Source organism: Rosa rugosa, chromosome 3, assembly GCF_958449725.1.
Source record: "Rosa rugosa chromosome 3, drRosRugo1.1, whole genome shotgun sequence".
In the NCBI taxonomy this organism is placed as follows: domain Eukaryota; kingdom Viridiplantae; phylum Streptophyta; class Magnoliopsida; order Rosales; family Rosaceae; genus Rosa; species Rosa rugosa.
The window spans coordinates 41338882-41360696 of NC_084822.1; the positions used below are offsets into that span (position 1 = coordinate 41338882).

The following is a 21815-nucleotide window of genomic DNA, read 5'->3' on the forward strand; positions in this document are numbered from 1 at the left end:
AATCTAGTTCGTTCTAATTTCTATTACAAAGAAATATTTGTTGTGGAATTGGTAATATCGAAAAATAAAATATTGAATTTGATAGATATTGAGAGGTCCATTTTAAAATCAAAATGATTTTAAAGTTAATAGGACTTATAAACGATTCGAATTGTGCAAGTGATAGCCCTACAATATATATATATATTTCGCATACAGTAAAAAATTAATGCTTCACATAAAAACGCCAAAAATAAAAATGACCGTACGTGGAGTTTTGAATCTTCACCCCCCAGCTCATGATGGCAGAATCCTTCCACACACCCAGTCGCTCTACTCGCCAGTAAGCAAAGCCAAGTGGCTCTGAAATCCGAATCCTTTTCCCTCACGCCTCTCGCTGCGCGTGGCCAATGTAACCCCATATGACTACCAATAACAAGTGAAGCATCAGAAGAGACACAGAAGGACCTGACTCTCCATTTCTAAATTCGTCATAAACCCTATTCCTATTCTCACTCTCTCTCTTTTTCTGGGTCTCCCAATTTCTTCAAAATGCTGGTAAAGCTCAAACACCCATGTTTCTAATTTCGGTTTTCTTGAAACAATTTTCCATTTTCTTCTTCTTCTGATTACCAAAACGTTTTTTTATTTTTATGTTTCTTGTAATTTTTCCAAAATATTTCTATTTCTGTGTTTTGGGTTTTGATTTCTATGATTTCTGGGTGCATTGCTTAAGCTGGATGTGATTCTCTAGTCTTAAAGTTTGGTTCTTGAGAATTGTATGTTTTGATTCTTAAGAATTGTGGGTTAAAGTTTGGTTCTTTGAGAATGTGGGTTTTAGTTTGGTTCTTGATACTTAGTCGTAGTCTCTTACTATTGTTGTTTGGGTGATTTTCAGGTCTTGATAGCCTGAATCAAGCTCCCAGACTCTTGTTTTGGTAAGTTTTTACTTTTTCTCGAGTATTTTTGTGCTCTATTTTGCATGCATGTATATCTGTGGTTCATGTTATTCTTTTTGATTTATTTTTCTGAAATTCTGAGAGCTCTGCATGTGAGGGGCTGGAGAGAGTCTGACATCTGAGTCTGTGTGTGAAGTTCTTGATAGTTTTTGAAATTACAATTCTATATGTTCATACAATGGATGGATGGTTGTTTTTTAGAAATTTTGAGCTTTGATGTAGGTGTAGATATGGTCAAGTTTCATGTTGTCCTGCCGTGGTTTTTGGTAGTATAAGACAAGTGCAGGAAAAAAAAAAAAAAAAAACAAGTGAAATTTGTATATGTAGAACTAGGTACCTGTTAGTGAACTTGGTATCATCTGAATTCATAATTGTTGCATATGTAGTCTTTTGGACTCATACTGATCATATCCTTTGAAAACATTGGAAACTGTAGGCACATTTGGTATTTGGGAAGCTCATAGTTGAATTCAGCGGTGAGTGGGACATTAGACAGTGATGGCGCCACCAAGTCCACAAGTTTCGAAAGCCTTTCGTGCAATGGCAGCTATTGGTATTAGTGAACAACAGGTGAAACCAGTTTTAAAGAATCTCTTGAGGTTGTATAACAGAGATTGGTCACTGATTGAAGCAGAGGAATATAGAGCTCTCGCTGATGCTATATTTGAGGCAGAAGATGCTAAGGTGTGTGTGTGTGTTTCTCTTTTGTCAGGCATATTCCATCGGCATCTGTGTTTGTGTATTATAGTATTCTTATGTGTGCTTAATTTTTGTTTCATCTGTTAGGTTGCAGCAGAAAAGAAGAAATGCAACAATTATGATGTATGTATTTTAACTTTCTCTTCGTTACCCGGCTATACCTTCTCATTTTCGAATAATTGAGGCTATAGTTTCTGACATATCTTGGCCTATTAACTATCAGCAGGAAGATATGGAAGCAGAATCACATCCACACCATGAACCTGAACTTCCGTTGACGAGGTTACGTTCAAGAAGTCAAGATGAGAGTCCATCACAGAAGAAGAAATCTTTAGATGATGAAGTATGTACACTTGGCTCCATTACTCGCTGCTTTTGTATTCCCACTCTTCTACATATACATGCTAATACACCTTTTTCTCTATTGTCTAGCCGGTGGACAATATAGAGGAAGATTTCCCCGTTCCTCATCGTCCCTTGAAAAGGTTACGCCTACAAAATCATGAGTGTCAGGTGTCACCTTCCTCAAATACCTGCAATCCTATGTCTGGTGGTAGTTTGCTCAAAAAGCCAAAAGTGGAAGCAGAGGAACTACTTGACACTCGTTCTGCACAACAGCCCCAAAATACTTCACATTCACCTGAGTCAAGGCCACCGGTTTCTCCTCATTCTGGTATTAAAGATAAGGGCAAGCAACCTCTTATATCTAAACCTTTGGCACTGCAAGGGAAGAGTTTATCGGAAAGATCATCTAATGGTGTTCGCTTTAAAGAGACAGCGGTTGAACCAGGGATCATTCTTATGCCTAAACAGAATGTTAACAGTTTAGCATTAATCACGCCTAAAGATGAGCCCTTCACTGATGACATGGCCCAAGACGAGGTTCCTATTGCCATGATCCATCCAGGTACATCTTTGTTTCTGTTGTATCGTGCTGTCATTGGTATACCACCAGATAGATAGTTGGAACTAGGAACCGAAAATATATATACACTACGCTAAGTATATTAATGACTGCTAACTGTTAACATCAAAGGTGCAATGACTGAGCTTTCTTTTGCTATCAGTAGTGCCTTAAATATACTTCTCATAGAGTGATCTTTGTATTGTTTCATGTGCAGATGAATCAGATAATGTACACCGTCCTCTATTGACAGAAGGTGCGACTGGAAAGCAACATGATGAACCCGTGGCTTCCCAAGAGAGAGAAAGTAGAAATGATATTCCAGTTTTATCTAATGAGGGGAGTATGAATGATGAGCTTGCAACTATTCCAGAGGGCTCTCCTTCTAACTTGGGGGAATCTTCTTGCTTAGAGGTTGCCTCATCACCTTCAGGAGAGGTAAAGCTTTCTCTGAGTTGCAGTTCAGCTATTGGAAGACCAGGCTTTCATATGCCTAATCTAGATGCAATTCTAAAATTGACGGAGGAAAAATGTCTGCACACATACAAAATCATTGACCCTAAGTTCTCTTTGAAAAATCTGTTGGGACATATGTGTGAGAGCTTCTTGGAATTGGCAACTAACTCTAATGATGAATCACAGGATGGATCAATTAATGTAGCACCAAATCTTGATTCATTGCAAAGATCTCCTGCTTGGGATGCTGTGGGTGGAAATAAGGAAACACTTTCCATGCAGTCATGTGCTTTGAACGGGCCTGTTATTATGGAATGCCCCAGTCCAGTTACTGATCCTGAAGTGCCAAGAATTCCCTTCACTTTGAATGGTAATTGTGCACAAGTCTCTGGTACTGTTGTTTCTAATGGTTTTTCTGAGGATAATGTGGATGAGTCCCTGAGTCTGGTGGTTGTTCAAAACTCTGATCTAACTCCTGATGATCTAAGGACTATTCATGATATAAATGATATAGCTAGAGGAGAAGAAAGAGTCAAAATATCGTGGGTAAATGAAAGGAGCAGGGATCGTCCACCATCCTTCTTCTATATCTCCAAAAACCTTGTCTTCAAAGATGCTGATCTTAAAATATGTCTCTCTAGCATTGAGGAAAAGAATTGCTGTGCAACTTGCTTTGGTGATTGTGTATCAGCGTCTATACCTTGTGCATGTGCATATCAATCTGGGGGTAAGTTTGCTTACACACCAGAAGGCCTCATTAAAGACGATCTATTGGAAGAGTGTATCTCTATGACTCGTAATCCGCAACCACACCATCTCTTCTACTGTAAGAACTGCCCGCTTGAAAGAATAAAGAATGACGATTGTTTAGAGCCATGCAAAGGCCATTTAAGGAGGAATTTCATTAAAGAATGCTGGGTTAAATGTGGCTGCCATGGGCAATGTGGCAACAGGGTGGTCCAGAGAGGCTTGAATTGCAACTTGCAGGTGGAAATCTGTGCAATACCATTTTTATTTGTTGTTAGTTGGAGTTTTGTGTTTCTTGTTCTGCATTGTCAGTTTTTGTGCGTAAATTGTTTTATAAGTTATAATGCTATATTCTATGGAGTTACAGATTTGCTTCTGCACTACCATTAGTTTTCTCACAGTTTCTCTAATTAATTTGCCGTGTATTCCAGGTCTTTTTTACTTCAGAAGGAAAAGGATGGGGTCTTCGAACCTTAGATGGCCTGCCTAAAGGTGCATTTGTGTGTGAGTTTGTTGGTGAAATATTAACCAACAAAGAGCGGCACCAAAGGAAAATCCAAAGCACCAGAAGTGGGAGACGTCCTTATCCGGTATTACTCGATGCAGATTGGGGTAGTAAAGCCAATCTGAGGGATGAAGAAGCTCTCTGTTTGGATGCGACAAAATATGGAAATGTTGCTAGGTTTATTAATCACAGGTAAATTTGAAGTTCACAGACATGTCATTTGCCTTACAGAGTTCCCTTTTGGGTTCAGCTATTCATATCCTTAATTCATTTTATCTGTTATGCTTCATTTGCAAGAATAACATATATTTTGCATATGCTTAAGTAGAAATCATGAAACTTGGAAGTATTCTCGATTTCTTGTTTCTGCATGTGCTTGAACTTATACAGAAATGATATAGTATGAAAATAGCTCAGAGTCGGGAATGTACTGATAACCCCTGACTACTGCAAGCCAGACCAGAAAAGAAACTTCGGTAATTGAAGTTCACAGTAAGCAATGCCTGTCAAAACTTACCGGAAAGGTTACTTACCTTGAGCAAATTTAGGGATTTCATGCTGGAGGGTCAAGCAGAAGAGGCAAGTTACGGTATTATAGAACTGGAGTTGGAGTTTGCCCTAAACTTTTTGCCTGTCATTGAACTTATCTCATACTCGGATGTTATTTTACACGTAAGATGCTTATTAGGAAGAAATAGCAAGAGTTCTCATTCAAGTGTATGAAGTCACTATAAACCTCTAAGTTAAGCGTTCGTTAAAACAGCAAGGGTCATTGAATGATTTGGTTGGTAATTGTGAATCTTGTTAAGACCATCTTGGGAAAATGTCTTCTAATACCATCAGAGGTGATATGATCATGTGTGTGTGTTTCTTTTGTCACATATTAATTCTGAATTAAGCTTCAGAATATCTGATGTATTTTGTATTCTACTAGATGTTTGGATGCAAACTTGGTTCCGATCCCTGTCGAAGTCGAGACTCCTGATCGTCGCTTTTATCATGTATGGGACATTTGATCCTTGATTTGTATGATTATTGTTCATCTGGATGTATAATTATTTTTATTTTTATAATTTAACATATTGTGCAGGTTGCTTTCTTCACCACAAGAAAAGTAGATGCCTTGGAAGAGCTTACATGGGTGAGTAGTTTTTATGCTATTGGTTGATGGTGGTTTAGTAACTTGTGCTTTCAGAATTCATCTTTTAAGCTATACATATTGCTGGTCTCCTCGATGAGGACACAGTGAGATTTAATATCAACATTCAAACACTTGAATGAATGATGAATGAAACAGTGGGTTGTACCATGTTTCAGTAAATTAAATGTTGGAAATCTTATTCAATTTGAAAATGGTTCCTTTGTTCTTTTTTTTTTCTTTCTTTTTTTTCTCTTTCCTCTTCAGTTGTATTTATTTAGCATAGTAGTAATATGACTGTTTGAACTGTTTGAACATAGAAGTACATTATATCCACCATCTATGGTTTCCATTTCATTTTGAATTTCGCAAACAATAGTGCCAAGTGTACCACACTTTGATGTACCACATTTGAACACATGATGTGGCAGTTAAATTTGGATACTAAAAAGACCAAATGATGTAGACCCTTGATACATCAACTGCCATATCATGTGGTTCGCCAAACTATGATTCACCCGGCATATCCTTTTGCATAATTGATTAATTCTGTTTTTACCATCCATCCTTAGTAATGTGCTAGAATGGTGTTATGCAAATATGTTATACAATTCTATACTTGTATGCTAGTTCAGTTGACTTTGTATGCTGATACCAGATTATAATAGAACCGACCGTTTTTTGTGCAATGCTTCATTTTAATTGAAATATCATTCATCAGAGTGCTTTGTTGATATTGCTTAGTTAAACCTATCTGATTCTTGGGTGTCCACTTTGGACCTACCACCACCACCACATGAGTCGACTTGTGAGGATTTTTTGATTACGATTGTATATGATGCTAGGACCTTGAGCAGAAGAATGTATCTGAAAGGTGTATGTTGCCTTTCTTCTCTGCTAGAAGAGTTCAATCAGAATATATTGCATATTTAGCTTGTAGTACCTAATTGCACAGTTCAAAAAGTTCCGATGAAAGATATATCCTATTCCATGGGATGATGTCTTGCATTATAAAATAATAATATTGTATACTGGTTATACATTCATGTCATGCAGTTACAATAATGGTAATTCATGTATAAATCACTCTTTTATCTTTGTGTGTCCACACTTAAGCCTGCTATACATGCTCTGTCCGCAGGATTATGGCATTGACTTTGACGACCATGATGATCCTGTTAAGGTGTTCAACTGCCAATGTGGCAGTAAATTCTGCAGGAGTATGACACGTTCAAATAGTAAGTGTACTGAAAATCGTCCTATCCTGCGACAATTTTTTTTTTTTTTTAAACCATTTATCAGGGTGCATTTTCTATAATCTCTATTCTATAAGTCCGAGTTAAAGTTTTCATTAACTTTGGAAAATAATTGAGCCATTTTGATGGTTCTTATACATGTTGATCCTGATGCTGACCTTCGTTTTCATTCGACATTACAGGATCAAGATCGGCCTCACTTGCAAGATGAAGGTTTGAGACTATTTTGAGTGCTTCTTGGCATGGCACGGCACGGCCTTTCCCTCACTGAAGAATTAGTAACTAAGCATATTTTACTGGACTAATTTTGGTTTCTACTGGCTGTCCTGACGGGCCCAGTTCATCATGGAGTAGTGGCTAACCTCATCCAGGTTGTTTGCACATGATGGATATGCATAAAGCTGTGGTAGATATTTTGGATGCTCTTGTAGGTTTTGTACATGTTTAGGCCAGTTTAACGGTCTGATGTCCCTAGTGTTAGTTTTAACGGTCTGATACCAGTATATACTGCTCCTGTTATTCTGTATTTCTGAAGGGGGGAAAGCTTTGCTTAGAATTGTTCGGGATTAGCTTATGGTATGTTGATATTATATATGCATCACCAAAATATACAACCTATGGGGGCAGGCACCCTTGCACCCTTGAGGAAGGCAGTTTCAATGTCATTACATTTTCCGTAGGTTCATGTACGCATATGTACAAACTTGCCGTATCCGTTACGAAACAGAAAGTGCTGCTGCTGATTCCCTGGCGTCTTCATGGGACAATGAATCCCTGTTATGCGGCCTCTGAAGTTCTTGATGCTCGGATCCGGCAGGAATTATAGGCTGAATGCTGCCTGGATTGAGTGGGAAAAGGGTTTTGTAGTAGCCCTCCATGATCAACTGAAAATTGCAAGTTTCTGCAACCTTTGGAATCTGTTTGGAAAAGATTAACAAATCGAGTCACTATAACAAATCGAAAACTAAGCTCGGTAAAATCGCACGGTGAAGAAGGCGGTACCTGGTAAATGTCACGCATGTAAGCATGAAGGTTTGGATACTCGATCAGCTTCCTCCTGGTGCATTTGAACAAGACATTGTAGGCGAGATCGAACCGGATGAGAGTGGTGAAGAGGCAAACATCCGCAAGCGTCAGTTCATCTCCGCACAGGTAGCGAAATCGGCTCAAATGATCTTCCAGCTTGTCCAGTGTGTTGAACAAGTCATTCACTGCTACATCATATGCTTGTTGAGACTGAGCAAATCCACACCTGCAAAAATGTCACACTTACTATAACACCTTTAATCCAATCCAACCAATTACCAATGCTAAAAAAATAGGACCTGGGAATTTACCTATAGACTCCATTATTGACATTGGGGTAGATTATGCTGTTCCATTCTTGAATCTTTGGCTTCAATGCAGGCGGTGAGAGATCCAAACCCGGGTTGCGGGCCAGTTCATTCAGACCCGAATTGAACAACTCGATTATATCGTAGCTTTCGTTGCATAGTACTTGTTTGTTCTTTGCGTCCCATAGCATTGGCACTGTGGACCGACCGTCGTACCCTCCCGCTCTAGATTTGTAGACCTCTTTCAGAGTCCTGCAGCCGTTTGCTTTGTCCCGGGTCGGGTCGAGGGTATCCGGATCCGGGTCGGGGGTGTTCTTGAATTCCCAGGAGCCGTCCGTGCCCGGAGCGGCGATTGAGACGGGGACGGCGTCGTCGAGGCCCTTGAGGGCTCGGACGATGAGGGTGCGGTGGGCCCAGGGGCAGGGGAGGCCCACGTAGAGGTGGAGGGAGGTCTGGTTTTGGCGGGGGATTTGTGTGGCTCGAAACCTTGAAGGGGGTCGGGTGTAGGCGAGGGAGGGATCGGAGGGGGCGAGCTGGGACATCATGAGCCGCCACGTGGTGTTCCAGGCTGCGCGGACGGTGGAGATGAGGAGGCCGGGAGGGAGGGATGGGCCCCAGAGGAGCTTGGTGACGGAGGTGAGCAGGGAGGTTGGGTCCGGCGGTTGGGGGGGTTGTTGGTTGAGGGACATTTTAGTGGTGACGCGGCGGATGATGGGCTTGGGTGGGGCCCGTGGGAAGGAGGAGGAGGAGCTGTTGGGATTCAATGGTGGAGTTGGGAGGAAGGAGGAGCTCAGCAGCGAAGTGGAAGTGCAGTTCATCTTTGTGTAGGTTACGTTAGTATTTCTGCTACAACCTCATCATTAACAGGGCTCAATGGCGAATTTAATATTTTTCATTAATGTCGATTTTTTTGTGTTGTTGATGTAACAAAGAAATTTACAACGAAAATTTTCGTGAAATTCTTTAAATTTTTAAGAAAATGTTATTAAACCAAACACAAATTATGATCTTATGTATATAATAAACAAGTTTATCTACGAGTGTATTTGTTTTTTCATAAACATATATATGTATTTTGGTGCATCTTTGATATGAGAAAATGCATATCTTGAATGATTGTTGGAAGTTATTTAATATTTATCTTATCACTATGAATTTTAAGTTATTTTAATTTTTGAAGATGAGTCAATTTACTATCTCTTTGGAGATAGCTTCTAGTGTGAACAGATTCTAGGAGCTTTCTGAGATGTTTATATTCTTCATTTGTGCCACAATTGAGCATTTGAGTGTAGGCATGTGAGGTGTAGTTGACCGATTTTTTGTTAGGAGGCCAAACTATTTTTGTTTTTACTAGGCTTTGTATTTATGCTAGCGTTCTTGGATTGTAATGACCTGCAGTGGTTGGGTACAGATTTAGTTATTTCCCTCCCAATTGCTCTATTTCAAGTTTTGTTAGTGTGCCTGATTTGATCTGGTTGTTCATCTAATGCAATGAATTTTTTTTTTCAATAAAATTACTCTTTCTCTACTCTAGAATTTCAAAATAAGCAAAAGAATTGTCATTTGTCAAATTAACAAATTTACATTACACCCTTCTTTGTGTACTCAATACCTACAGTTCACGTGTTATATTTGCACAAAAATGAGTTGAAAATTAATTTAACAAAAATGTAGCAAATTGACAGAAATCTAGAAGAATAATTAAGATAAAACCTTTGGATAAAAAAAATAATAATAAGGTAAAACCAAGGGTAGTTTTTTTTTTTTTTTTTTTTTTTTTAAGGGAACTTAGGGTAAAAGTTGACCCAAGTAAAAACCACTAGTTAGCAAACTGGTCATTCAGCCAATGACACGTGTTTGAAAGCAGAACTTTGTTCAAACGACGTCGTGTGGTGTATGTGAAGGGAAACCCTAGCACTATAAATACCGATATCAAATGCCTCGGCATTCAGTTTTAGACTGATTGAGTGGCGGTAGAGAGAGAAAATGTCGAAGCGAGGGAGGGGAGGATCGGCCGGGAACAAGTTCCGGATGTCGCTGGGTCTGCCGGTGGCGGCGACGATCAACTGCGCCGACAACACCGGAGCCAAGAACCTCTACATCATATCCGTGAAGGGGATCAAGGGGCGCCTCAACCGTCTGCCGTCGGCCTGCGTCGGCGACATGGTGATGGCCACCGTGAAGAAGGGAAAGCCGGATCTGAGGAAGAAGGTGCTGCCGGCCGTGGTGGTCCGTCAGCGCAAGCCCTGGCGCCGAAAGGACGGAGTGTTCATGTACTTTGAGGACAACGCCGGCGTGATTGTGAACCCCAAGGGAGAGATGAAGGGATCGGCGATTACTGGGCCGATTGGGAAGGAGTGCGCGGATCTCTGGCCCAGAATTGCGAGCGCTGCCAATGCTATTGTCTGAGAGTAATAGGTCTTGATTTTGGTTCTATGTTTCAGCGTTGGTTTATTATCTAGGAAGACTTATTGTGTTTTGATGTTATAATTTGATGGATAATCTCAGTTATGCTTAAATTTTGGTTTTTTTTTTTTCGGCTTTTCACAAGAGGATATATGTGCAGTGTGCTGTTGTTAGTCTATTAATTTTAATTTTGAAGTAGCTTAACTGCTAATGTTACCAGCCTGTGGTGTTTTGTGTTGTTTGTTTCGCTCTTTCAATTTTAAAATTTGGGTGCTGCTTATGCCTGAGTCTTGTTTGCGTGGTTGGTTGGGGTTGTTAGCTTTATGATAGAGATTAATGTGCAATGGTTTCCTGCCAATATGATAATGAACATGGTAGGGATTTCACATCTTTGTTTGATAATGGGCAGATAAATGTATTAACAAAGTTGTGAGGAACAGCAATTTAGCAATTAGATGTGGTTTTGCTTATGGCTTGTGTGGAGAGCACAATGCGTAGTGCTCAAGGAAAGATGGGATTCAACTTAGCCTGGTGTCTTTTTCGTTGGCACTAGTGTTATATTTTGGAGGTTTGCAAGATGATACTTTTGGGATGACACAAAATTGGTGTCTTAAATTGTGTTCCTGTTTTGATTTTGTTTGTTCATTTTGAGATTGCAATTGCTCAGTCCATTGTGAATATAACCAAATCTAGCAATCTAGCAACAACTTCCTGACAAGGAGCCTAGTGAATTTCATCCTTGAGTGTTATGATATAATGATGATATGTAGCGTATAGCTTAGTTTCTTACTTTCTTTTCAATGCTTCATCAGATAGATGGTGTGACTTGAAGCTGATAGAATGTATTGTCCCCTAGTTTAGATTGCATCAAGTATGTTCTGTTTGAGATTGAAATTGCGATTACTGAGTTTCTACTTGAAAGAGCTCTGTTCAAGTTGAAGGAAAGCTACCCGAATTTATGGACTTCATTGCACCCGAATTTATGGACTTCTGTTTGAGATTGAAATTGCGATTACTGAGTTTCTACTTGAAAGAGCTCTGTTCAAGTTGAAGGAAAGCTACCCGAATTTATGGACTTCATTGCACCACTGTACCAATTAATTGCAGCGGTTTCAATTGAACGTCCCTGATGCTATTAGCAAATTGGACGGCATTCCGGTTAGCGGTCGATACAATTTCCAAACCAAGAAATTAGAGGATAAGAATTCTGGAACATTTAAGGCTTGCATAGTGTCACGGGCCGAACTTTGCAATGCGCAAAGCGGATCGTGCGGCACTTGCTAGCAAGCAAGTCAGTCAAGTGGGTACCTTGCATGGAACAATGCGGCACTTGCTAGCAAGCAAGTCAGTCAAGTGGGTACCTTGCATGGAACAATGAAAGCCACACGATATTAAAATAGTGCTAGCGACAAGCAAGAACACAATTATATAAACGTTGGGCAACCACGAAGAACAATGAATAATCGAAAGGAAAGATCAAAGAGCAATCTCACGGGACACAGATGATTGAATAATTCCTCTTTTATTGATGGTAAGACGGTAAGGGAGGTAAAAGTATATGTGCTTACTTATACTAGTTCCGTAGTCCAAACTATGCCGACTAGGAACCCCTTCCTAAAGAGCATATCGGACTTACATGAACATGGCAGGAGGAAACATGAAAAATGCCGAGGAGATTAAATGCTAAATAAAATAAAGTACATAATTTGTAAATTACCAAAACATCCCTAGCACACAAGTAAACCAACTAAAGGCTTGACTAATGACCCTGGACAAGGTTGCTTGCGGCATTACAAGTGCGGCCCCTAACACATAGCAACGTTTTATAGAATGATTTTTAGAAAATTGCTTAAATGAAACCAATAAATTGGTCTAACCGATTAATGCAAAGATTCAATCGCGTTTGGCAGGTTTATTTAAGAATGGAGTCGTAATGGTCTTTAGTTTTATGGTTATTGGTCGGTGGGTGAGGTCTTCTGATGGTCGATATTATCGCCAATTGATTAGTGAGATAGTTTGTCGATTGACGAGAAACTAAGAAAGTGAGTTAGATGGCTGTGGAGTCATTGTAAGATGGTAGGATTTGTCCTTTGGTTCACATGGTTGCCGAATTTGTCGATTGGTAAGATCTCTGTTGGTGTAAAAAAATTCAGTAGAATATCTCCTCACCTACTTTTTTATACTAGAGTGAGAGTGAAAGTTTTGTGGTCAATGTCTTCACACCTTTCGAATTTAAATTGGTTTAGAAAAAGTCAAATTAGATGGGGAGTACCTGCAAAAGATACTTTGATGCCTAGGTGAATGAGTGATTGAGTTGTGGTAAGTGTAGGTGGGATTGATTGCTAACCTCAAATGTTCACTTTACCAAGAATTTATAGGCGAGCTTGAGCGGATATCTCTATTAGCTAGTGCAGTGGTGCGCAAAGTTAGCAAGTCATGCATTAGTGGATCCACTATGCCACTCTGATAACAACGTGAGGGAGTGTTTCTCGCGTACTATGGATTTGGCCAAGCTGACTAATTCTGATGACCGGTTATGCCTTAATCAGATTCACCTCAAGGGGATCTGGCCTTCTCAGAGCTCTCAAATAGATTGGGTCGTCTCTCTTTTTAGCCCATCTCTTGACTAAAACATGATTTCATCTCATCTAGATCAGTGTTGAGGGGATTTCACCTCACTAGATCTGCCTTGAGGGGATTCAACTTGCTTGCAACTGCCTTTAGGGGATTTCGCCTCGAGGAATCTCCTAAACAGGTCGAGTTGCTTCACCTCTGGCTCATTTCTTGATTAGGAAGCTATTATTTCCTATTTTTGTTTGCCTCAAAATCGTCTCGGCCAACATTAGAGGCCGAGAGACTTGCGGTCCAATTGTTCTTCTTGATACGCAGGCGTGCCAACTCGCGGCCAATTGGCCAAGCGAGGTTTTGATAAGATTTGCGCTTGATCTGACTTCTTTCAAGTGACTGTGGGCCAAGGAAGGAACCGTCTCAGCCTCTGAGTTCTCCTACCTTTGTTGCAAGGACTTTCGGCATCTTCACCGATGCTGCTTCTCTTTTTTATTTTTTGATATAGGTTGCAGAAAGTAAAGTGCATGAGAGAGCAAGAATCAAAATGTGAATTAATTAAATTGCATGAAATTTAAACAGACTGAAGAGTAAATTGCAAGAAAGAAAAAGTGCGGAAGGTAAAGAAAGCGATAAAAATTAAAGTAGGATAGAGAAAGAATGAAAAGATTGATATTGTAGAGAATTTGATGTATTGATTTTGAGTTGTGTTGGTCGGGGGACCCTTTACAATGACCTAGGAGGGTCGTATTTATACAATCACATACATAAGGTTTAGGAAATAAATTACAATTAAATTAAGATTAAGATATGCTCCATATTACTTCATTCCTTAACCGCACTATTACTACTTCCTTCTTATGGAGCCATTATATTTGATTTGTTTTAATTTTTGCAATATTGTCTTCAATGCCTTCAAACTCAATAAAATCTCGGCATTAATTATATCAACAAATAATTATCGCCGTTATTTCTTTCCATTCTAATTTCTTCTCCAAAAGTTGATACCTAATAAAATCTCATAAAATGAAATTTTATTGAGATACCATCAATAAAAGCACCATATTTTCCTCATCTATCGGCCAAAGATTTAAGGGCTGATTTACCAAAATCGGGTACAAACATAGCCCCCCCATTTCCTTGAGCCTCGGCGAATATCTCTGAGTGGTTAAGGAAATGTAAGTGAATTAAACTTGAAAATCTACTCAACCCATGTCATATATAATGACTTATGACAGAAAGATCACCTCTTGTTGCATCTATAAAAGCCCCAGCCGATTGAAAGCTTCTAACCCAAAAAATAAATTTGGTCTTCGCGGCCTTAAATCTTCATTGATGATATGGTGAGGTAAGTGGTCTATTTAGAATCTGAAAATGCATCTTTCTTGGTCATTTAAAACAGATGGCCCTTTAATTACCACCGATAATATCCACCCAAACTTACCTCTCATGACCACCGGTAAATACTTAGCAACTTTAATGAAGCTCCTTGCTAGAACAATGAGGCACTCAGCCAAAATGGGGCCGGTAACAAATATTGCTTGCATATATGTGTTTAAAACACAAGCATTCTTTCAAAGCACACTTTCTTGCCTCTTTCCTTGGCCGTCTTTTTTTTTTTCTTTGCAGATTTTAAAGCAATAAGAATAAAAATTATTATGGTCCTTATGGAGGTGGGCAACGATGCTTTATCGCAAACTTGGAAACTTCTTTGTTTTCGGCCTTTGGTTCAAGTGTTTGGAGGCCACGAATAAGCATCGAATTTGAATAGGTTATATCTTCTTGATCTTCGGCCACTATGTAGGCCGAACTATGAAGCTCCCCAAGTGTATTTAAATTATCCTCTTTGGCTTCTATCTCCAACTTAGCTAATTTTAATGTTTCTACGTCGCCTTTATCTCCGACAATAATGTCAAAGTGTACAAGCTCCTCACTTAAATAATCAACTTCCTGATGGTGCTTTAGCCCTTCGACAAAGCCATGAATTGGCTCGTCATCTTCACATGTATCATAAATAGGCTCAATGTCGAAATTAAATTTGGGCTCACCATCCATAGGAAAATCAACCTCCTTGTCAAAAGTGCAACTATATTGAGGTTGCGTTTTGGGTGTTTGTAAATTCCATGTGGCGTGGCCGCGTGGCTATTGAAATCAACAAAACTTTTGTACGCAGCATAGCTATATGTCCCATTAACACCATATATTTGAGCCGTTTAAATTCGGCTCGTATAAATTCATTTGTGAAAACACCTAATACATTAGGGTCCCACTGGGCGTGCCAAAAGATGTTTGCCTCAAAATCGTCTCGGCCAAAATTAGAGGCCGAGAGACTTGCTGTCTAATTGTCCTTCTTGATACGCAGGCGTGCCAACTCGCGGCCAATTGGCCAAGCGAGGTTTTGATAAGATTTGCGCTTGATCTGACTTCTTTCAAGTGACTGTGGGCCGAGGAAGGAACCGTCTCGGCCGCTAGGTGCTCTTGCCTTTGTTGCAAGGACTTTCGGCGTCTTCACTGGTGCTACTTCTCTTTTTTATTTTTTCACATAGGTTGCAGAAAGTAAAGTGCGAAAAGTGAGAGAGCAAGATCTAAATGCGAATTAATTAAATTGCATGAAATTTAAATAGACTGAAGAGTAAATTGCAAGAAAGATAAAGTGCGGAAGGTAAAGAAAGCGATAAAAATTAAAGTAGGCTAGAGAAAGAATGAAAAGATTGACATTGTAGAGAATTTGATGTATTGGTTTTGAGTTGTGTTGGTCGCGGGACCCTTTACAATGACCTAGGAGGGTCGGATTTATACAATCACATACATAAGGTTTAGGAAATAAATTACAATTAAATTAAATAAATTTCGATCTTAATGACCGAAATTAAGATATGCTCCATATTACTTCATTCCTTAACCGCACTATTACTACTTCCTTCTTCCGGTGCCATTATATTTGATTTGTTTTAATTTCTGCAATATTGTCTTCAATGCCTTCAAACTCAATAAAATCTCAGCATTAATTATATCAACAAATAATTATCGCCGTTATTTCTTTCCATTCTAATTTCTTCTCCAAAAGTTGATACCTAATAAAATCTCATAAAATGAAATTTTATTAAGATACCATCAATAAAAGCACTATATTTTCCTCATCTATCGGCCAAAGATTTAAGGGCCGATTTACCAAAATCGGGTACTAACAATTTAAAAATTTTATACTCCAACAATCGCCCGTCGGTTGGTTTTGGAGTGTTGATGTGGTTGCCAATCACACGGTTGTGGAGTTGTAATAAAGTGGTGGTAGAGTTTGTTAGTTGTCACTGAATTTACCTATCAGTAGGATCGCTAGCTAGTTGGTTGTGAAGCCATGGATGAGGCGGTGAGAAGATTTATCAGTTAGTTGGTGAGGATGTTGACTAGCGAGGTAGTTGGTTGGTCGATTAGTAGATCACCAATCGGTTAACCAGCGATATCGTTGATTGATTAGTGCTATAGTCAAATGGTTAGTGAGATTGTCAGTTAGATGATTGTGGAGTTGTTAGTAAGGTGATGGTGAGTTTGTTAGTCGGTCAGTGAGGCGAGGTTGTTAAATTTGGAGTTGTTGGTGACGTGGGATTGTCGTATGGAATGAATGGTTGATTTTGTTGTTTCTTTTGTGAAATCGGCAACCATTTTTACAAACCATACTCCTTTTGTTCCCACGTGCATTGAAAAGCACATAAAACATAAAAAAAATAGATGAGAGTGCAGTTTGTAGAAAAAGAAGTTTCAATTTCACTTTTTTATTTTATTGAATCATGTTTTCAAAAAAGCATGCAAAACAACAACACATACACAAAAACTTGTATATGGTATTTTTTATATTTTACCCAAAAACTTGTATTTGGGTAATGTATTTTTTTGAAGTAAAGATTCATTGCATTAGATGACCAGCCGACAAGCCAGAATCTAACATACACTTAAAAAACAGAAAAATGGCGGGGTAACGACCAAGCTCCTATTTAAGCAATGTAAATTCATTACAAGTCAATTTGAGCCCGCTTTGTAAATTGAACTCATAAACAAATAACAACTCCGTGTCTTCTAGGGCAAAATCATTTACAAACATCCCCATTAGCCAGGCGCAATTGTGGTACCAATAGAGAGCCACTTCCTAGCAAAAAAATAGGAGTAATTCCTTATCCATAAGTTGCTTGAAAAACTGCCAATCTTATTCCAGATAATTACCAACTCCCGTAGTAGTCTTGATCTGAAAAAGATTGGTCTTGGACCATATACCGGCCCAAATGCCCAAGAGTGTCCACCTCTTAGGCCAGGCCCACTCCCATCACTAAGTGATCAATAAGGGTGGTAAGACACCCTCCTTGAAAGCCCATGAATTAGGCCAAAGTAGTCCATATGTGAGTCTAGGCCCAAAGGCCCGAACCCACATACAAACAACCCTAGCAGGAACATAGGCCGTCTCTTGCCATGCTGCCGCCACCAGCCGGACTTCCAGCGGGCGTCCCTTCCACAGCATCATGCGCCGCCTGATTCTGGATTTACTCACAGCCAAGATCGCCAAACAAGTCCCGTCCAACCCGGCGTAAACGCAAAGACCCGATACGTCGCGTTCTCCTCAATAACCCGACGTTCTAGCTTTTGCAACGGCGATCTCCTGCACCTGTTAGAAACAAGCAATTGACCCACCCAAAATTTCAATCACCCAAAGCATCGAGAAAACTAAAACTGGTACCAAACCGCGGCAACCCAATAATGAGCCACCGTGCCTAGGCTAGAAAACCGTCGAAACCTAGACAGAAGTCTTCCCTGTGCTCAATGAAACCCTATAGGAGGAGACCGCCGCTTGCTTTTAGAAGTGTTGTATTTGGGTAATGTATTATTTACTCTTTTGCTGAAAATCTTATCGTCCAAAAAGATTTGTTTACATAAATTCTCAATTCTTATTGACTGCATTCACCAAGAACATACTCCTCGACACTTTTGTGTGATGTCAAGTTTCTTGTGTTCTGTGTTAAAAAAAAATTTAATTTTTATTTCCGATGTTTGTGTTGGCATTTTTTGTCAGGAGATTCATACGAGGCTATTATTATTATTTTTTTTGAAAAGGGGTTTGGAACCCAGCCTAGCTGGGAGGCTCAGCCCCATGCCCGGTTCCATTTATTATATTAATATTAGAATTTTGCAACCGGGGGGGGACATAAAACCTGGACCCCGTGCTACAGAGACACAACTACAATAATCCTCGTAGAGAACATCCTGAATAATAGCAGGCGTCCCATCTAACCAAACATCATCAATTGCACCCCAACTAGCAAGGTGAGCTAACCTATCAGCTACACCATTTGCTTCACGGTAAATGTGTCGAATTCTAACTGACTGAAAAGCACTAAGATAATCCTTATGATCATCTAAAACTCGACTTACCTCAGAGAAATTGTTTTCTTTACTATTAAGAGCAGCAATCAGCATGGCAGAGTCGCTTTCAACATCTATGTCAGACCACCCTTGGTGAATCCCAAGGAGAAGACTAGCTCTACATGCCTCCGCTTCCATATTAAGAACCGAGTGTGCATGTACAAAAAGTCGAGCTAACGCAGCAATACCCATGCCCATATCATTCCTGACCACCACACCAATACCTCCACAACCATTTTCCACCCTAAAAGCACCATCTACATTAATTTTCAGTCGGCCTGGAGGTGGGTTATGCCATTTCACAGGAGGTTTTTTTTTTCTTCTTAACAGCTTTGGGAAGATATACTTGAAAGTCCTCCAACATCCTCACGGTCCACTGAATCATGTTCATTGGTCGGCAGCTCACACCATGCCAAAGCATGTTGTTACATTCAACCCAAATAGCCCATAGCCCCATGAAAAAATAATCTCGTTGGTCCTCACCAAGTACATCCATCATATCTAAAAGCCACCCCTTCAATGACTGCGTAGGGTGCTCATTGGGTTTCTATAAGTGCTATAACTTGCAAACCTTTGTATTGCCAATGCGATCAATGCGAAATGCTCCAACGCGATCAATGCGGAATGCTCCAATGCGATCAATGTGAAATGCTCTAATGCGATCAATGCGAAATATGCGAAATGCTCCAATGCGATCAATGTAAAATGCTCCAATGTGATCAATGTGAAATGCTCTAATGCGATCACAATGAAATGTTCAAATGCGATCAATGTGAAATGCTTCAATGCGATCACAATGTGAAATGCTTCAATGCAATCAAGGCGATATGCCTAAATGAAAGGCGATCAAGGCGAAATGCCTAAATGAAATGCGATCAAGGTGAAATACCTAAATGAAAGGCGAGCAAGGCGAAATGCCTAAATTAAAGGCAATCAAGGCGAAATGCCTAAATGAAATGGCTAAATGAGATTAACCCAAAAGGGGCAAAATGCGATTAAGTGCAATGGCTAAATGCAATCAAAGTGAAATGGTGAAATGCGATCAAGATGAAATAGCCAACACTAAACACCACTATAAGGACGGTTGTGGTGACATAGCCTAGCACTATCCTAGAAAGCATCCAATATCACCACAAGCATAATTACGACACGCTCCCCATTATATGATATCGCCATGAGTTATCTCTCCATTATCTGATATCAGCATTAGTTATCTTCCTCCAACACTCGATATCGCCATGTCTTATCTATCTATTACACGATATCACCATGTTTGATCTCTACTATATGATATCGCTATGTTCTACCTCTCCATTACACGATATCGCCATGCTTTATCTCTATTATACAATGTTTCTATGTTTTACCTCTCTATTATGCGATATGGCCCCGAGTTGTTTCTCCAACATGCGACATCGCCATATGTCATTATCTGATATCGGCATGAGTTATATTTCTCTAACAAGCGGTATCGCCATGTTTTCTCTCTATTATATGATATCGCCATGTTTTATTTCTCCATTACATGATACGATATCACCATGGTTTCTCTCCATTATAAAATATCGCAATGTCTCATCTTTCTCTATTATATGATTGCATGTCACTACATGCAAAATGAAAGGTTGTGCCAAGCTTAACAATAGCGATTATCGGCTACATTCATTATAGTCATTATCGGCTTCACGCCAAAATTATTACTATCGCCACTTGCAACAATGGGCTGACATAGCCAAGGCTATCCTCGCAGACACCAAGTGTATCGAGTACACCTTATATCGGGCATACCTGATGCCATATGCTAGCAGACCCTGATCTAAATCCTCTGACCTCAGTCTCGGGGGACTGGGGGGACTAGTCACCCTAAGGAAGAAACTTTCACGAAATGTCTAATGAACTACTTGGAAACTGAAATCACCACCCCAGTCAAGACTCCTCTTAGCTGGGGACTTGGGGGACTGGGGGTAATGGTTGTACGGAAGTCACGTGCCGAGAATGCTCGCCTTGCACTTCCGATATTTCTACCATGACAAACTCCCCACCAAGAGAACTCTTGACCGGGGACTTGGGGGACTTGTTGGTATATATACCGCCTAGGCACAAATATAGGAAGCACAAGGCTCACTAGCTGCGTGAAATGATGCTGATACCGCCCAAAGATGATGTCGATACCATACACTTGTGGTATCGGGTAGGCCACAGGTAGTCCCACATTGGAAACAAAGGGGAGACAAGCTCATCCCCACACTATAAATACATGTCTCTCCACTCATTCAAGGTAAGCCACCACTCTCCATTTACTCCTACCTAGTCTACATTCTTACATGTATCTGACTTAGGCATCGGAGGGTCGAAGGCCGGCTAGCCCGGTCTTCCCTCTGACCTCTGTTCATGGTTGACAGGTATCGGATCTCGGAGGTGAAAGCTCCCACGACAACCCTGTTTCTACCACTGAAACAGTTTCAACTGCAATGGCCCAAATAACCAAAAGCATTGTAAAGTAAGACAAGATTTGAAAACATGCACACCCCGCCACTATCACCTGACGAAGTGGTGGCCCTGTTCCCCAAACCAACAACGTTATTGTAAACATGGTATCCACTTCGCACCGTGTACAGACCTTTATTAGAAAAATGCTAGACAAGGCGGTCCTGAGCACCACGAACACTTAAAGGAATGCATGCTATCTTCTCCACCTCCCCTAACGTAAAAATCTCCTGCATGAAATCCACCGCCCACTCTCCAGTATCCAGATCAATTAAATCAGCCACTGTAAGCTCTTCCAAACCTTCCAAAATCGGTGAGTATGGCCTAAATGACTGAGGCAGAGGCACCCATGGGGCATCCCAAACCAAAATGTTAACTCCATCACCTACTTGGAACCTCAAACCCTTCTTTAGCACCTCCCTCCCTAATAAAATACTACGCCAAGTGTAGGATTCCCCTCCTTTAATTTCAACCTCCATGAACGAACACCGTGGGAAATACTTAGCTTTGAGGAGCTTTGCAATCATGGAATCCGGTTGTTGGAACAGCCGCCAACCCTGTTTAGCTAGTAATGCAAGATTAAAGTGATGCATATTTTGAAACCCTAAACCCCCCTCACTTTTAGGGAAACACAATCTATCCCAAGCAACCCAATAAATCTTTCTAGCATCTCCATCATCTCCCCACCAAAACTGAGCCATCAATCTATGCATTTCATCACATAAGTATTTAGGAACTTCAAAAAAACTCATCACATAGGAAGGAATCGCCTGGACTACCGCCTTAATTAACATCTCTTTGCCAGCAATGCTCAAAGTTTTCTCACGCCAACCTTGAATCCGGTTGCGAATCTGCTCATTCAAAAAACCAAAGGCCTCCGACTTTGAGTATCTAAGCTCCGTAGGAAGTCCGAGATACCTGTCATGTTTATCCACTCTCTCTACTCCAAGGATCGCCGAAATCCCATCTTGCAT

General features: G+C 40.2%; 4 protein-coding genes across 6 annotated transcripts; 2 read left to right on the top strand and 2 right to left on the bottom strand.

Moving 5' to 3' along the window:
- Nucleotides 1-316: 316 nt before the first annotated feature.
- Nucleotides 317-7212, top strand: LOC133736432 (probable inactive histone-lysine N-methyltransferase SUVR2). 3 transcript variants are annotated; one of them, XM_062163919.1, is made up of 13 exons: nucleotides 318-537; nucleotides 878-917; nucleotides 1375-1622; nucleotides 1725-1760; nucleotides 1861-1980; nucleotides 2070-2544; nucleotides 2759-2979; nucleotides 3184-3984; nucleotides 4176-4441; nucleotides 5184-5250; nucleotides 5340-5390; nucleotides 6529-6625; nucleotides 6826-7212. In XM_062163919.1, exons 3-13 carry the CDS (start codon nucleotides 1437-1439, stop codon nucleotides 6852-6854), a joined length of 2349 nt encoding a protein of 782 aa, XP_062019903.1. In that variant the 5' UTR covers nucleotides 318-537; nucleotides 878-917; nucleotides 1375-1436; the 3' UTR covers nucleotides 6855-7212. The 3 variants fall into 3 exon arrangements, with proteins under 3 accessions (XP_062019902.1, XP_062019903.1, XP_062019901.1); XM_062163918.1 differs by having other exon boundaries at nucleotides 317-537; nucleotides 1864-1980; nucleotides 2759-3984; XM_062163917.1 differs by having other exon boundaries at nucleotides 2759-3984.
- LOC133736433 (uncharacterized) lies at nucleotides 7210-8847 on the bottom strand. The gene is made up of 3 exons (XM_062163920.1): nucleotides 7981-8847; nucleotides 7646-7895; nucleotides 7210-7560 (listed from the first exon to the last, which is right to left on the bottom strand). The coding sequence occupies exons 1-3, from the start codon at nucleotides 8793-8795 to the stop codon at nucleotides 7360-7362; spliced, it is 1266 nt and encodes a 421-aa protein (XP_062019904.1). The 5' UTR covers nucleotides 8796-8847; the 3' UTR covers nucleotides 7210-7359.
- Nucleotides 8848-9921: 1074 nt separating this feature from the next.
- LOC133738209 (large ribosomal subunit protein uL14x/uL14z/uL14y-like) lies at nucleotides 9922-10511 on the top strand. Its single transcript, XM_062165674.1, has one exon. It carries the CDS (start codon nucleotides 9964-9966, stop codon nucleotides 10384-10386), a length of 423 nt encoding a protein of 140 aa, XP_062021658.1. The 5' UTR covers nucleotides 9922-9963; the 3' UTR covers nucleotides 10387-10511.
- Nucleotides 10512-20990: 10479 nt separating this feature from the next.
- Nucleotides 20991-21815, bottom strand: LOC133737739 (uncharacterized mitochondrial protein AtMg00310-like). Its single transcript, XM_062165243.1, has one exon. It carries the CDS (start codon nucleotides 21813-21815, stop codon nucleotides 20991-20993), a length of 825 nt encoding a protein of 274 aa, XP_062021227.1.

Bases quoted from the DNA above. Each gene is read 5' to 3' on its own strand.
- LOC133736432 (XM_062163917.1), top strand. From the start codon at position 1,437: ATGGCGCCACCAAGTCCACAAGTTTCGAAAGCCTTTCGTGCAATGGCA. The intron at 1,981-2,069 runs GTATGTACACTT...TCTATTGTCTAG, and splicing joins AGAAATCTTTAGATGATGAA to CCGGTGGACAATATAGAGGA. The intron at 4,442-5,183 runs GTAAATTTGAAG...GTATTCTACTAG, and splicing joins GCTAGGTTTATTAATCACAG to ATGTTTGGATGCAAACTTGG.
- LOC133736433 (XM_062163920.1), bottom strand. From the start codon at position 8,795: ATGAACTGCACTTCCACTTCGCTGCTGAGCTCCTCCTTCCTCCCAACT. The intron at 7,896-7,980 runs GTAAATTCCCAG...ACATTTTTGCAG, and splicing joins GTCAATAATGGAGTCTATAG to GTGTGGATTTGCTCAGTCTC. The intron at 7,561-7,645 runs GTACCGCCTTCT...TTTTCCAAACAG, and splicing joins ACATGCGTGACATTTACCAG to ATTCCAAAGGTTGCAGAAAC.
- LOC133738209 (XM_062165674.1), top strand. From the start codon at position 9,964: ATGTCGAAGCGAGGGAGGGGAGGATCGGCCGGGAACAAGTTCCGGATG.
- LOC133737739 (XM_062165243.1), bottom strand. From the start codon at position 21,815: ATGCAAGATGGGATTTCGGCGATCCTTGGAGTAGAGAGAGTGGATAAA.